This window comes from Macadamia integrifolia, chromosome 5, assembly GCF_013358625.1.
Source record: "Macadamia integrifolia cultivar HAES 741 chromosome 5, SCU_Mint_v3, whole genome shotgun sequence".
In the NCBI taxonomy this organism is placed as follows: domain Eukaryota; kingdom Viridiplantae; phylum Streptophyta; class Magnoliopsida; order Proteales; family Proteaceae; genus Macadamia; species Macadamia integrifolia.
In genome coordinates, this window is record NC_056561.1 from 2,196,095 (window position 1) to 2,210,488 (window position 14,394).

The window sequence follows — 14,394 nt, forward strand, 5'->3', positions numbered from 1 at the left end:
GGAGTAATAGTGACCCTAGATGAGTGAGTGTTTCTTTCATTGTGGGTGAGGAAAATTATCTTCAACCTAAACACATGCATAATTTCAAGTTTCTAGGTGCTCTATTGACCCAACCCATTGTATATGTCAATCTCATTGCGATTTCTTCATCAAAAGTAATGTATAAATTTTCATTAGCATTAGAGGGAAAAGGATCCCCACAATTGCCGGAATAGGGATTCTTTCCCACACCCTCTCACATAATGAGTTGTAGGATGGACTTATACTGACACTCTCTCTCCTCGAATAAAATGTATGTCCCATATTAAATGAACGCATCTGTTGCCTTCTCATTGGTGTGGTATTTCACTCTGAACGCATCTCTTGCCTTTTCATTGGTGTGCTATTTCACTCTGAGGTCGTGGGAAACTTTGACCCTTAGCATTATGATTGAATTGGGTTGACAAATAGTGAAACCCACCATTCTCTGTGGTCCTTGAGATCCATTAACATCATTTGAGTCTTATCAATGATCCATTCATCCACTTTATATCTCTTTCATCTGATTGGCGCTCGCTGCTTCTTGGGCATAAATTTTGGAATGACCCAAGAGGAGAGTGACATGTGCCCCACTCATCAAGACTCAAGAATCGAGAACTAGTGATGATTTTATATCATGGGCTCTCACTGAGGCCATCGTGAATGGATTCCCATCACTGTGTAGCATCAGGGCCACTCGAGAGCATAGTTAGTAAATTCGGATTCGGGAATTATTCGGACGATTAATTTAAGGATTCAATCAAAAAAGCGGTCAAAAAAGCTTATTGGGGGGGTTTTTTTTTTTTAATTGTTTTTTATTTTTTTTTTGGTTTTTTTTTTAAATAATGTTTAAATGGACCGAATAATTCGGTTTAATTCGGATTCGGTCCGAATTATTCGCAATTTATATTCACTTTTGAAAAAATCGCGAATTTTATTTTTAATTCGGATTCGGTCCGAATTTTTGATAAAATTCGGAAAAATTCGATTCGGCAGAATAATTCGCGAATTATTCGGCCGAATTGATAACTCTGCTCGAGAGGGGGGAGAGGGGGGATGGGAATGCGGGATCTCTGACCTTAGGATCATGTCACTCTCTTATTTTTTTAGGGTCACTCACACGGGGTTTTTTAGTATTCTTCACTACTTTCAATGAAAGTTGGATGGTTTTCATTAAACCCTTGTAAAATTATTGAATATTAGGCTCAAGTTTGACATGTGATTGATCTATAGAATTTTCCAGATATTCAATAATATTTACACATTACCCTCCACAGAGGAGAACGAGAGCCGTGGTGCCAATGCATTTGTCACCTTTTGTGGTGACAAGAAGTTTTTTATATTATGATGCACCTTCTTGGAAAATTCTTTGATGTCTTTTCAAGTTTTTCCTTCTGCTTTGTTTTTTCTGTTGAAACTTTTGGCTCCAACCTGACCTTATATTGCTTAAGTTAGGCCAAAATGATCTATCTAGATGAGATAAAAGCAGACCTTCACTTCACTTCATTACACAAATCCTTCATTTTTTGACGTTCCTGTTGAACTTTTTTCTATAATCATATATGGCTCTTGTGGAAGGAGCAGTTCTATCTGCTTCTTTTCAAGTTTTATTTGAGAAGTTGGCCTCTCCAATCTTCAAAGAGATAGGAAGCAGATGGGGAGTCAGTAAAGACCTCAAAAAATTGATGAGGAAGTTGCTTCTGATCAATGATGTTCTCAATGATGCAGAGGAAAGAAAAATAAGCAACTCAGCTGTGAAGCTTTGGCTGAATGACCTCCAACAACTTGCTTATGATGCTGAAGACATTGTGGATGAGTATGAAACTGAAAACCAGCTATCAAAATTAGCTGCTGGAGCTCAAACCAACACAAATCAGGTGCTGAACCTTCTCTCTTCCTCTTTTAATTCATCTGTTTCTGCATTGAATTACAGTCAAGAGATGACATTCAAGATGAAGGATATCACAGAAAGATTAGAAGACCTCGTAGAACAAATGGATGTTCTTGAATTGAGAAAAAGAATTGAGGGGAAAGGGAAAGAGAATAACCTAATTGTAAATAGACCTGCAACAAGTTCCTTAGTTGATGAATCACATATTCATGGTCGAGAGAGTGACAAAAACAAGATTATTGAGTTGCTAGTAACAAATGAACCTCTAAAAAATAAGGTGGGTATACTTCCAATTGTAGGAATGGGAGGTATGGGGAAGACAGCACTTGCTCAACTTATTTACAATGATGAGAGGGTGGTGAATCATTTTGAGCTAAGAGCATGGGTGTGGGTGTCAGAGGAGTTTGTATTGGAGAGGCTTACGAAATCGATTCTCGAATCAATCACTCAAATTTCCTCTGATCTCAAAGATCTAGATCCACTCCAATGTAAGTTGAAAGAAACTTTAAGAGGGAAAAGATTTTTACTTGTTTTAGATGACATATGGAATGAAAATGCTGACTACTGGGACGTGCTGAAAATTCCCTTTATGGCTGGGAAAGAAGGAAGCAAAATACTAGTAACCACAAGAAGCAAACTTGTTTCATCCCTAATGCGAACAGATGCAGATTTCGAGTTAGATGGTCTAGAAGATGAGGATTGTTGGTCATTGTTCAGCCGACGGGCTTTTGCAGGTAGAGATGATCCCCTTGCACATCATCAAAATTTGCAAGCAATTGGTAAGGAAATTGTAAAAAAATGCAGAGGATTGCCCCTTGCAGCAAAGGCACTTGGAGGACTTCTGCATTCTAAAGTTGATAAGCACTACTGGAGTTATATGTTAAGAAGTGAAATATGGGATTTACCAGAGGAGAAAAGCAATATTATGCCAGCTTTAAGACTGAGCTATACTCATCTCCCTGCAAATGTGAAGCGTTGTTTTGCTTATTGTTCCATCTTTCCAAAGGGATACAGATTTGAAAAGGAAGAATTAGTATTATTGTGGATGGCTGAAGGTTTCTTACCTTCTAGAGGAGGCATTCGCGCTGAGGACAGAGGCTATCAATATTTTGATGATTTAGTCTCCAGATCTCTTTTTCAACACTCTGGAAATGATAGATCATCAGAGTATGTATTGCATGACCTTATTCATGATCTAGCAGTATCTATTTCAGGAGAGATTTCTTTTAGACATGGAGGTAGCGGTAGAGGCAACAGTACTATTGACCAATCTTGCCTGCAAATATCCAAAAGTACTCGTCATTCATCACTCTTCACTAAATATAATGAGGAACTAAATTTTGAGGATCTTTATGAAGCTAAAAATCTTCGCACATTTCTTTTACGTTCTGAATTTGGAAATGGACTTGAATATAGGATACATGTCCCTCATATATCTTCAAAATGGAGGTTCTTGCGTGTGTTGTGTTTGCCTGGTATTCACAATCTTGTGTTGCCAGATTCCATTGGGATGCTAATACACCTTCGATACCTTGACTTCCAACATACTTGCATCGAAAACTTTCCAGCATCGATCGGTAAGCTCTACAACTTACAAACATTAATTCTTGGTGCATGTAGGATCTGTAGTAGGCTTGGGGCACCTAAGGATATAGCCAACCTAGTTAACCTCAGACATATTCGGGTCATCATTGAAAGTAATTATATTGATATCCCTGATGGAATGCCTCATGGTATTGGAAGATTAACTAGCCTCCAAACTTTGACTCACTTCGGGGTGGGAAAGAACAAAGGTGCAAGGTTGGGAGATCTAAAGAACCTTGTGCACATACAGGGAGGATTAAGCATTTTACAACTGGAGAATGTGGATGGTCTTAATGAGACCATAGAGGCAAATTTGAAGGACAAGCAAAAACTTGACAGATTGTGGCTATGTTGGGGTGACGGAGAACGAAGAAATGATGAAGAGGAAACAATTGAACACCTTGAACCACCTATGGGAATCGAAGAGCTCAACATCGAATACTATTTCGGAGAAAGAATGCCCAGGTGGATAGTGATCCTCCCCAATCTTGTGAAGTTGGAACTCATATGCTGTGAAACAATCAGGGTTCTCCCTCCTCTTGGACAACTACCCTCTCTCAAACATCTAAAATTTTTTGGGATGCATGGTATAAGGCATATTGGAAGTGAGTTTTACGGGGATGGCAATGTTAAAGGTTTCCCACTGTTAGAGACTCTAGAATTTGATGGTATGACTCAGTTGGAGGAATGGTCTGGAGTAAATGGACTAGTAGCATTCCCTCATCTTCAAAAACTTGAAGTCACTGGATGCTTCAAATGGAGAGGATTTTCATCATCCATCAAATTTCCTGCCCTAGAATTATTGAATATAACTGATTGTGAAGGAATAACATCTCTTGAAATGCCCAGAAATCCCTCACTCAATGATGATGATTCTGGTGGTGACTCTGAAGACATGTTTCCTTGCCTTCTTAAGCTTGGGATTGTGGAATGTCCCAATTTGCAGGAAATTATGCCAGACATTCAGCACAAACTATCTTGTCTGGTTAGTTTGAAGATCTCAGGAGGACTAGCACGCACTCCTGGCCTTTTTTCTTATCCAGCTGGGGGTTTGCCCATAACAATAAGATCACTTGATATATCTGGTTGGAACTCTCTTGAGAACTTCCATCCAATGGGTGGGCTACTGAGACTTACTTCAGTTGAAGAATTGACGATCGGTATAAATGAGGGTCTCATGTCATTTCCAGATGAAGTGGATTGGATGCTCCCCATAGCCCTTAAACATCTTACCCTTTCTTGTTGCTGGGATCTAGTGACACTGCAAACCCAGGGTTTACCCATCACTCTTACTCACTTGGAAATCTTTCATTGTGACAAACTTCAACACTTACCAGAAGAGGATCTTCCCCACTCAATTACACATCTTGAGATCACATTCTGTCCTCTTTTAGAAGAATCATGTAAAAGGAATCAAGGAAGAGATTGGTCCAAGATATCCCACATTCCTAACATAACAATCAATCGCACGCGTATCTCTTGAGGAAGTTGAAGTTTACCATCAATAAATTGGGAGCAGAAGAACAACCACAAACTTTTCCAGCAGATTGGGGTCCTCCATCTTTGTGTAACTCTTCTATAACTTCCATTTTCTTCCAGCCTCTATTTTAATTCTTGTAAATAAATTAGATTTAATTGATTCTTTGTTTTCTCCTTTATGTTCTTTCTTTTACCTTTAAAACGTTTCCTCTAAACATGCTCTGTTTCCCCCCCACCTCTCCCCCCTTCCCCTAGATTTTTGGGTTTACTTCCTGCTTTTCCTTGGTCATTTTTAAGAAAATTTATTTCTCATTCCCCTTTTATTTCTTTTCACATTTTTCTTGGGCTGCATTATTGGGACTTCAGTTTTTGCACAGAGCACTCAATTGTGCTTTTTAGCCTTTCTTTTTCCTCATTCTGTTCTTCTACATAGGATACAAAAAAAAGGAAGAGAGAAAGAAATCTTGCTTGGAACATCAAACAATACTAATAAGCATAGTAGCATACTCTATAATCTCCAAATATGAAGGGTGGAACAATTTTTTTCCTTCCTCAACTCCTTTTTTCTGAATGTACATAAATCTTCTGGAGAAATGGCTGCTTAGTTGATCTGATATTGCCTATCTGTGAATTTGTGTTCTTTTTTTATTTTCTTGCAAATTTCTGAATCTATTGACATATATGTTGTGAAATCAGTTGTCATGCAAGTGATATATCATCCTTTGTGATATCTTCAATTTTATTAAGCTATATGTGGAATAATATTTGATGATTCACCGTTGGATCATATTGATATATCAGCATTGTTCTTTTGCCATATCTATTGATGCTTCCACTGATATAGAAGTCTCGTTCTAGAGGTGACTCCTGTGTGATTCATTGTAGGAATGTAGTAATATATCTCTAAATAAAGTTAGGGTTATCTGCTGATGCTTCCAATGATATATCAGTTTAGTTCTGGTATTCTGTAGGTGACTCCTAGTGAAGAGATTTCATCACTTTCTTGTGGTTAGATGGGACTCTAGGGGTAATGTCGGATTTCGTACATTAATTTTACAACCCTTTATGATTTTTTTTTTTTAGGGGGGGGTGGGGGAAGTGGGTAGAGAGACTGAGAGAGGAAATAGATAACAGCCAGGAGGATCAAACTCGAAACCTCCTACTGAGCAGGGGTTTTTGCGCACTACAACTCAAAACTTTCTCCATATTGGTATGTCTCTTAATCAAGTTTTCTTATATCTGTTGCCATATTATTGCATTTTTCTTTCTTGATAAATCTGCTGGCTTTAATTATAGGTATAGTTCTGATATATCTATAATGAAATATATATTGATTTATTTTCTATATTGATGAATGCATATATATATATATATATATATATATCATGAGAATAGTAAAAACTGAATAACAAGTCATCATTTGAAATTTCATATATGTATCGGTGTCCACTTTTTTTTGCTAACGATGGGTATCCAGGCCGTAGTCCCACTGGCCCATACTGACCCCACAACCGCATGGACTAGGACATACCGGAGTTGAATGAGAACCATTCAACTTTCACTGAAAGTAGTGAAGAGCGCTAAACACCCATGTGTGAGTAGCCCAATGTGTGTCTAGTGGGAGTCGAACTTAGGACGTCCGATTACGGCTCATACCAAGTTCATTGCTCACCAATTGCGCTACCCCCTTGGGTTGTATTGGTATCCACTGATACTCTGTACATACTTCATACTTGGTATTACATGATTTTTCTACCAAAAAAATAAATAAATAAACAATTTGATGATCTTTACTTCTCAATACTTTCTTTCTGATCAGAAACTGTACTTTTTCTTTTTTTGGTGAAAATTTTCTGATCTTATGTTAAAAAACTTATTTATATGTCAGAGATGGACCACAAAAATTTAACAATTTGATGGTCCGGATATATTTATTGGTGATATCCAAAGGATTTGTGTTTTTGGGTGCATAATATGAATATCTAAGGATTTTAAACTCAGAATTTGAGGGGGTGGGGTTCCAATCAGTTCTTGCCCATTTTGCTTGAATCAGTTCCAAAAATGTTAGAACTTGGCCCCTCAAATCTGAAAACCAAGCTGGGTACCCTAGAATTAACTGATCCAGAATGTTCGATGTTGGGATTTATTGTGGTTGATTTTGATTTGATTTAAAAAAAAAAAAAAAAAAAAAAGTGATGATATCAACATAATGTCATTATTGATGAGTCTACTTTTCTCTGGTTATCGAAGGTAGGCCTCTATCTCAATATTTCTATTCTAATAGCTTTCTTTTTTCTTCTCTCAAGTATACATAAAGGGGCTTGATATTTTATATAATTTTCTATTATCGAATGTACCATTGAGAGCTCAGATGAGTGAACCTCACACATGAGTGGCTATGTCTTCGAGAAATCCAAAATTAAGTGGTCCTATCTGATTCTTGAGTTTCTGACCCTTATTATTTTATACCGGGTTCCTTAGTTAGCACTAAAAATTTCTGTCATTTTCTATCTGCATCATTTATTAATGGAAAATAAAAACATAGTTTTAAAAATCAAATTAAACCTTTGATACAACAACAACTAAGTCTTATCCCAACTAAAAAAAAAAAAAACAGAATCACACTATTTTCCATATATGGTTCTCAAGAATTAAAAAGAGATCGTATACAACATTTCTTGTTGGTGTATGATGTCTTGTATTCCGTCGCAGTTTAATCTAGGGAGTACTGGTGCAGCACCTAGATAGGTAGGACGGCGGTCCCGCTAGCCGGTTAGCTGGCCGTGAGGGTTGCAAGGGGGGCAGGAGGCCCCCCTGCATAGCAAGGGGTGTAGGGGGGCACAGACCCCCGCTCGAATTTTTTATTTAAGGGCAATTGTAGTTTAATCCGGATTAGGGTTTTTTCGCTATATATTTGTAGCGAGGGTTTCTTTCTCTGTAATGCAAGCAATACTGAGAGATGTGAGGACGAGTGCTGTAATCCTATTTTCCATTGATAGTGAAGCAGGATCTCATCTCACCGGGGTCGTAGGCAACCTTGCCGAACCTCCTAAAATCTGTGTGCATTGTTTGTTTTGTTTTTTCATTATCTTCTGCATCGTTTTAGGGTTGCGTTTTTACAATTTCCTGCATAACAAGTTCATGGAACCAAGGATTGAATTATGGCCACTCTATCTTACATGAAATATGTGGCTATGTTTCAGTTAAGATGCCCCAAGCTCAGCACCCAAAGGAGAGGAGGATGTCCAATGGTTGGTTTCAGTGGTTGTGACTTGGAGCTTACTTGTGACCCTAAGAGATTGATCCATCATCAATCATCATATGAGTACCATAAATTTCTGGGTTTAGACTTAAGAGGGAATGTGGGGGAAGCCATCTTAATAATACCTTTCTATAACAAGAAGTCAGTCACATTATCGATTTGGGTTCTCTCGGAACAATTATCAAACACTCGTTAGGTGTTGGACCCACTAACGACCAACTACCATTCCTCTTACTTGATTTCTTCACTCTTCAGATTAAATCCTAAAGTTCAGGATTTAGGATTCATTTTCTCTGCTTAGGCCATGTTTGTTAGCCAAGAGAAGAGAAGAAAAGGAATCTAGAAAAGAAAAAAAAGAAAAAAGAAGAAAATAAAAAGAGTATGTATATTTGGTAACCCAGAGAAGAAAGGATTCATTTTCTCTGCTTAGGCTATGTTTGGTAGCCAAGAGAAGAGAAGAGAAGAAAAGGAATCTAGAAAAGAAAAAAGAAGAAATAAATAAAATGTTGAGAAAATAAAAAGAGTATGTATATTTGGTAACCAAGAAAAGAAAAAATTCAAAAAATTTTGAATTTTATGAGAGAGATAGACACATAGGAAATCATTGTGTAATTATTCATTTTTTGTCTTATCATGTTTTCTTGTGTTTTTTGCAAGATAATTTTTTGAGAAGCAAAAGAAAACTTCACAATTCCCGAAAGGAATTTTGAATTTCAAAAGTTGAATCTTCTCTCTTGGGTAAAGACATACCAAGTGCAAAGAGAAATTCTTAACAAAAAAAAAAAGTACAAAAAATCTACTTTTTTCTTTTCTTTTCTTCTCTTGGCTAGTGTTGAGATAAGGCTAAGATGTGTTGTTGTTCTTCTTCTTCTCTTGGTTACCAAACACAGCATTAATTCATGGAATCCCATAAAAGGGGAAAATTGCCCCGATCCAAGAAAAAAAAAATTGGATAGAAAATTCAAGAAAATTGATTAGAAGATAAGTAATTTTAAAAGGTTTTATAACGTATAGTTTGGATTTTGAAAAGATTTACTTAATCCCCAAAGTTACTGTTCACTGAATTTCCTAAAATAGCCCAACGTCACTTCAGCTTCTCTCTCCATATATTTTTTTTTCACATATGTGGGACACGCCTCCTCGTCCTCAAGCTACTGCTTCTTCTTTCTCCGCGGAAGGCTGCAGCACTATCCCCCGGCCTGCAACACCCCATGTCCTTCTCTCATTCTTACTCTCAACCTCAACCCTGGCCACCCCACTGTGCTCTCATCAACCGCTGCCCCATCCCTGCTTCCTTGCCCTCTCCCATCACCCCCACTCCATCTCCTGTGTTCGATCCCTCTCTCCTCTATCCGAGTCCCCACCACGCTAGCCTCACCCTCTAATTTAAGTTATAATTAATATTTTAGAAAATGATTTTTATGAGGGAATGTGACCTCTACACCCAGACAGATGGGAAAGAAATAATCAATCCATCCCACAAATTAAAAAATAATACTTTTATTGATGTTTTCTCGTACACTTCTATTCTCTCATGCATGTGAAGAGCCAAACTCTCTCACATGAAACATTTTCTCCGAATTTTCTTAACTAGTAGATTGGGCAATTTTCTTCACAAATAAAATAAGGTATCCTCAACAGAAATGGTATATGGTTTATATGAAGTCTATGGACTATATCACCTGTGGAAGAGTTCCCTAAACTGTCGGCCAGTTCCAAAACCATGGGCGTCACGGACATGGTGGTTGGGATGGAACCCACATCCTCTGTTCAATTCTTTGAGAGAGAGAGAGGGACAGAGATGAGGCTGAGGCTATTTTAAGCTGTTCATCCTTATCCTTTGCATCGCCACACAGATCTTTCCTTTTTCCTGGTGGAGGAGGTGGTGGTTGTGGTTGTGGTTGAATTCAAAAGAGAGATGTTCCCCTACCCACCAGTCTTTCTCATGCAGCTTTGCTAGCCATGAAAACAAACCCCACACCTTATTTGTCACTGCAAATTTGTACCCACCACCAACTCATTCATCCCGAGCTTTCAGTATGAGGCCTGCATCATAAAAGAGCGTATCCAATGCAAAAGGTTTCTGTCATTGTGAATCTGAAGAGGTTCGTATGTACACAATTTTACACCCATTTTGCAAAGAAGTTATTTAAATTCATGACTATTAGGTCATAATAGAGCTATGTATCTTACGATTACACTATGTTTGGCCTTCAGTGGTTTGCACCATGATGGGTCCAATTGAGGAGTGTATTATCAAATAAAAAATATATATAGTGAAAACATTTCATTTTTTTATGCGATAAATTAGATAAGGAACAAGAACAACATATCATCAAAACTGATCAGATATTAAACAATAATACTAACCATTTGGAAAAAAAAAAAAACTGATAAAATAATTCAATATGTTTGTATATGAAAAATCTCGGATGATAATAGACTGACAAGGACCATTAAAACCATATTGATAACGGATTAACTAAAATTTTTATTAGTTGAGTTTTAGTCTAACCTAATGTATATAAAACATTGGAACTAGACAGAATAACTAATGATTTGAAAACCCTGGTTGATCAATTAATACTATTTAAATTTTATTTTCGTAAAAGGAATCATCTTAGATTCATCAAATCAATTTGGCTACCATGAAAAATAAAGCTCAAGTCATTACACAAAATAAAAAATAAAAAAAGGTTTCGTAAAAGGTAATATGACTTTTACACCGGTGTAAAGAGCAATGGAAACACCTTGTGCACATAAAAATGTCAATAATAAGAAGATTTCCTTTTTTCATGGGAGGTAAGAGGGTCATTTTATCCTTTCATGTGTCTTGACACAAAAATCGCACTGTGTTTTAGGAAAAAAAAAATTTCATAAATAAATAAAAGCCCAAGTTGCAAACTTTGGAGATTCTTATGAACAGGAATACACATGCCTCCCAACTTGCATTGTCCCTTTGTCTCTTTGACAGCTTAGGTTTTTTTTACATTATTAGCAGCACACAGGAAACTATTGTCTCCCCCAGTCCCCATCCATAGTTTTGAAGATTGATTAGCCGGTTTCCTCAACTCCTCAGTAAAACCCTAATATCCACCTAACCTGGGCTTCCTTTCACGCTCTCAATATTACCAAATAGGCAAATAGATAGCTTGAGTTCTTTTTTAGGTAGGAGATAGCTTGAGCTCCTCATTGTATTCCACTTAGCCAGTGGCCAAGTGCTTAATTTCAAAAAGGCAAAATTGCCCCTCTAGGTGGATGTGCTCACATACACATTATTGAAGGGGGCAAAACAATAATTTCTCATTCCGGTCAAAGATCATGCAATATAGAGTTAGCAAAACACAAACAAAGAGGGATCAAAGCTACCTCGAAACCCATTAGTGCATGTCCACTCATCACAGGAGAAAAGATCATTGCAGTGAAGAGGTTCTTTCTCAAATTAAGGTTTTACAAATCCCAGCTCTCAATCAACGAAAGGTCACACGGAGGCATCTGGGTGGCTGGGGGAGGGGGAGGGGAGTGCGATCACTCTTGTCTATGTCTGGGTGTTAAGACAGGCAAGTGTGCAGGGTTCTTTTCTCCTAATAATAATAATATCTAAAATGCATCAGTAAAAAATTTATACAATTTTTTTTATATTTTTGGTAACTAACAATTTATACAACTGGCAACAACTAAATATTTTGTCTAATCACAACCAGTAAATTCTCTTAGGATATTTTTCTTCACTAAGAAGTAGATTTCATGTTGAGCATCTTTTCTATTCACCGATGCGCACTGTGAATCCAACATACCAATATATAATTAGTAACGTATCAACCATTAGTACACCTAGATGTCCCAAGCTATGACTGCAACACTAAATACATCCACATGCATATTGGGACCAAAATAACTATCAAAGATTTGCACTGCATAAAAATGGTGTTCCGTACAAAACTCTTAAGTTATTTACATGATCATATTCAACAAACACACAATATGGGTGCTCACATTTATATTTTTGAATATACAATGTAACAATCCTATGAATAGAATCCCAATTATGTCCTTAGTTATGGACAATTTAAAGTATGACTTTAGACAAAACATAGCACATAAAATGATAATGAAAATCAATTCAATTTCAACACTTTAAATTAGATTTGATAGACACATATCCAAGATTAACTATCGTTTAAGTTGATCTCATCATCTTATTGGATTATCTCACAAATAGAATAAGTTCCCAAGCTTTCAAAAACTACCTTTAGACATTGTTTGATAACATTCTGAGAAACGTGTTTCTGCGTTTTTTTGTGTCAAAAAATGGAAAAACAACCTTAAAAGAATTCGATGAATCCGTTTCGTTCCACCTATTTTTAGAAACGTAAATAAAAATTTATGGCAATTTATGGTACTTGAAACGTGAATGGCGAAATATATTATCCTTGATTCGTTGTTTTTAGAAACAAGTTGAGATAAAAAATATTGGGGAAAGGCCCAGTAAAAACCGATCAAAAGGTAACTCATTTATTAAACACCAAAAATTCCTTGAAGGTAGTCCTTGACCCCATTGTCAGTGTTGTAGATCTCATTGCAAACGATAAGAAAAACAAGTTTATCCAACACCAAAAAATCCGTTTCTATTCCTAAAAACGTGAAAAAATCATTTCTGTTGTTTCTAGACACAAAAAACAGTAGAAACATTATCTAAGGGTCCCTAAGTTGTTTCTAAAAAAAAACTCGAAAACCATTTCATTTAGTCATAAACCTTTCTCTACTAAATACCCTTACTGCTCATAGCTACCAAATATTCCTTTATTAAAATATAATTTATTGCTTCTACTTGAAACTTCCTCTCATTCTTACAGTCAAATTTTGTATAACTCATGACTCACAAATCAAAATGACAATCCTTAATTTTTTTCAATGATTTTTTTATTAAAAAAAAAAGAAGAAAAAATATCAACTATCAAGAGTAAGTGTCCATCAAGATTTTAGGATCCGTAATTAGAGTTTTCAAGTTCAAAGTCCTGTGGGCTAAGGCTTTGACCAAAAAAACTAAGTCATTGCTAGTTTTATAACAAAAATTTGGTTTCAACAAAATATTTGCAATTTCCAAAAGAGGGGTATTACGCTCCATGGTCATAAGTTGATGTTATCGGTAGACATGACATTCTTCAGCTCTATTGCATCGCTCTAGATTTCATCTATCTCTCATCTTATACATGTTTTCATTTCAATGGCTTGAGAATGAAAACAAATATAAGAGCCAAAATAGGAATAGGGCCCTCCATGACATCATGTAATTATAGTTGAATGGAGAATAGTATAAATTTTGCAACAACTCCAACTAATAATAAAGAGCACAAAATAATAAACAATGAATTGACTCCATTATTTAGACTACGGTTAGCCTCCCTATTTGGTGTCTGGTTGGCTGGGCCCTTCCTTCGTTGGCCTTTGTGGCTTGTCCGCTTGTGTTGAATTTTTCATTTTTCTTTTCTTTAATATATTTTATTTATAGTAAAAAAAAAATTTAACTGAATATTTTGAACAAATATCGAAAATCAAAGCTATCCGTTATCCAATAAAAACCTAAGATTACTAATAATAAACTAAAATCCCCAACATCGTTAGTTACTAACAATTCATGCCCATATCTTAAAAGAAAATACATTCCCAACTACATAGTAAACATCTAGAACACATAAGATTTCTTCTAACCAAGCATATAAAAATTCCTTTTTTCTCACTTCAATATCTTAAGTAGATGAATTTTTATTTTTTTTGTGAAATACAGAATTGGTACTGTAATAACCACTACATCATGCACAAAAAAAATCCCCCTTTTATTAAACCTCACCAAAATATTATACACGTAGGTTGTAAACAACTTCACTAAAGTGATGTAATCCATACTCGGGACGTTTTATGCTGACAATTTTTCTTTTTGGCATATAGTGTTAGATCAAACACCAAGAAACACGAATAATAAAGAGACAATAGATCCGTACGACACAGAGATTTAACGAGGTTCACACACCAGGGTGGCGTGCTACGTCCTCCGGCGAAGAAGAAGATGATTCACTATGCAGAAGAGAGATTACATCCTAGCAGTGGCGAGAAAAAACTCGCCCTGAAACCCTAGCTGCGTGAAAACCCTAGAATACAA

At 36.4% G+C, this 14,394-nt stretch overlaps 1 protein-coding gene across 1 annotated transcript; it reads left to right on the forward strand.

Annotated features, from left to right (window-relative positions):
* Nucleotides 1-1,580: 1,580 nt before the first annotated feature.
* Nucleotides 1,581-4,976, forward strand: LOC122079700 (putative disease resistance protein RGA3). The gene has a single exon (XM_042646380.1). The coding sequence runs from the start codon at nt 1,581-1,583 to the stop codon at nt 4,974-4,976; it is 3,396 nt and encodes a 1,131-aa protein (XP_042502314.1).
* Nucleotides 4,977-14,394: the final 9,418 nt, after the last annotated feature.

Bases quoted from the DNA above. Each gene is read 5' to 3' on its own strand.
- LOC122079700 (XM_042646380.1), top strand. From the start codon at position 1,581: ATGGCTCTTGTGGAAGGAGCAGTTCTATCTGCTTCTTTTCAAGTTTTA.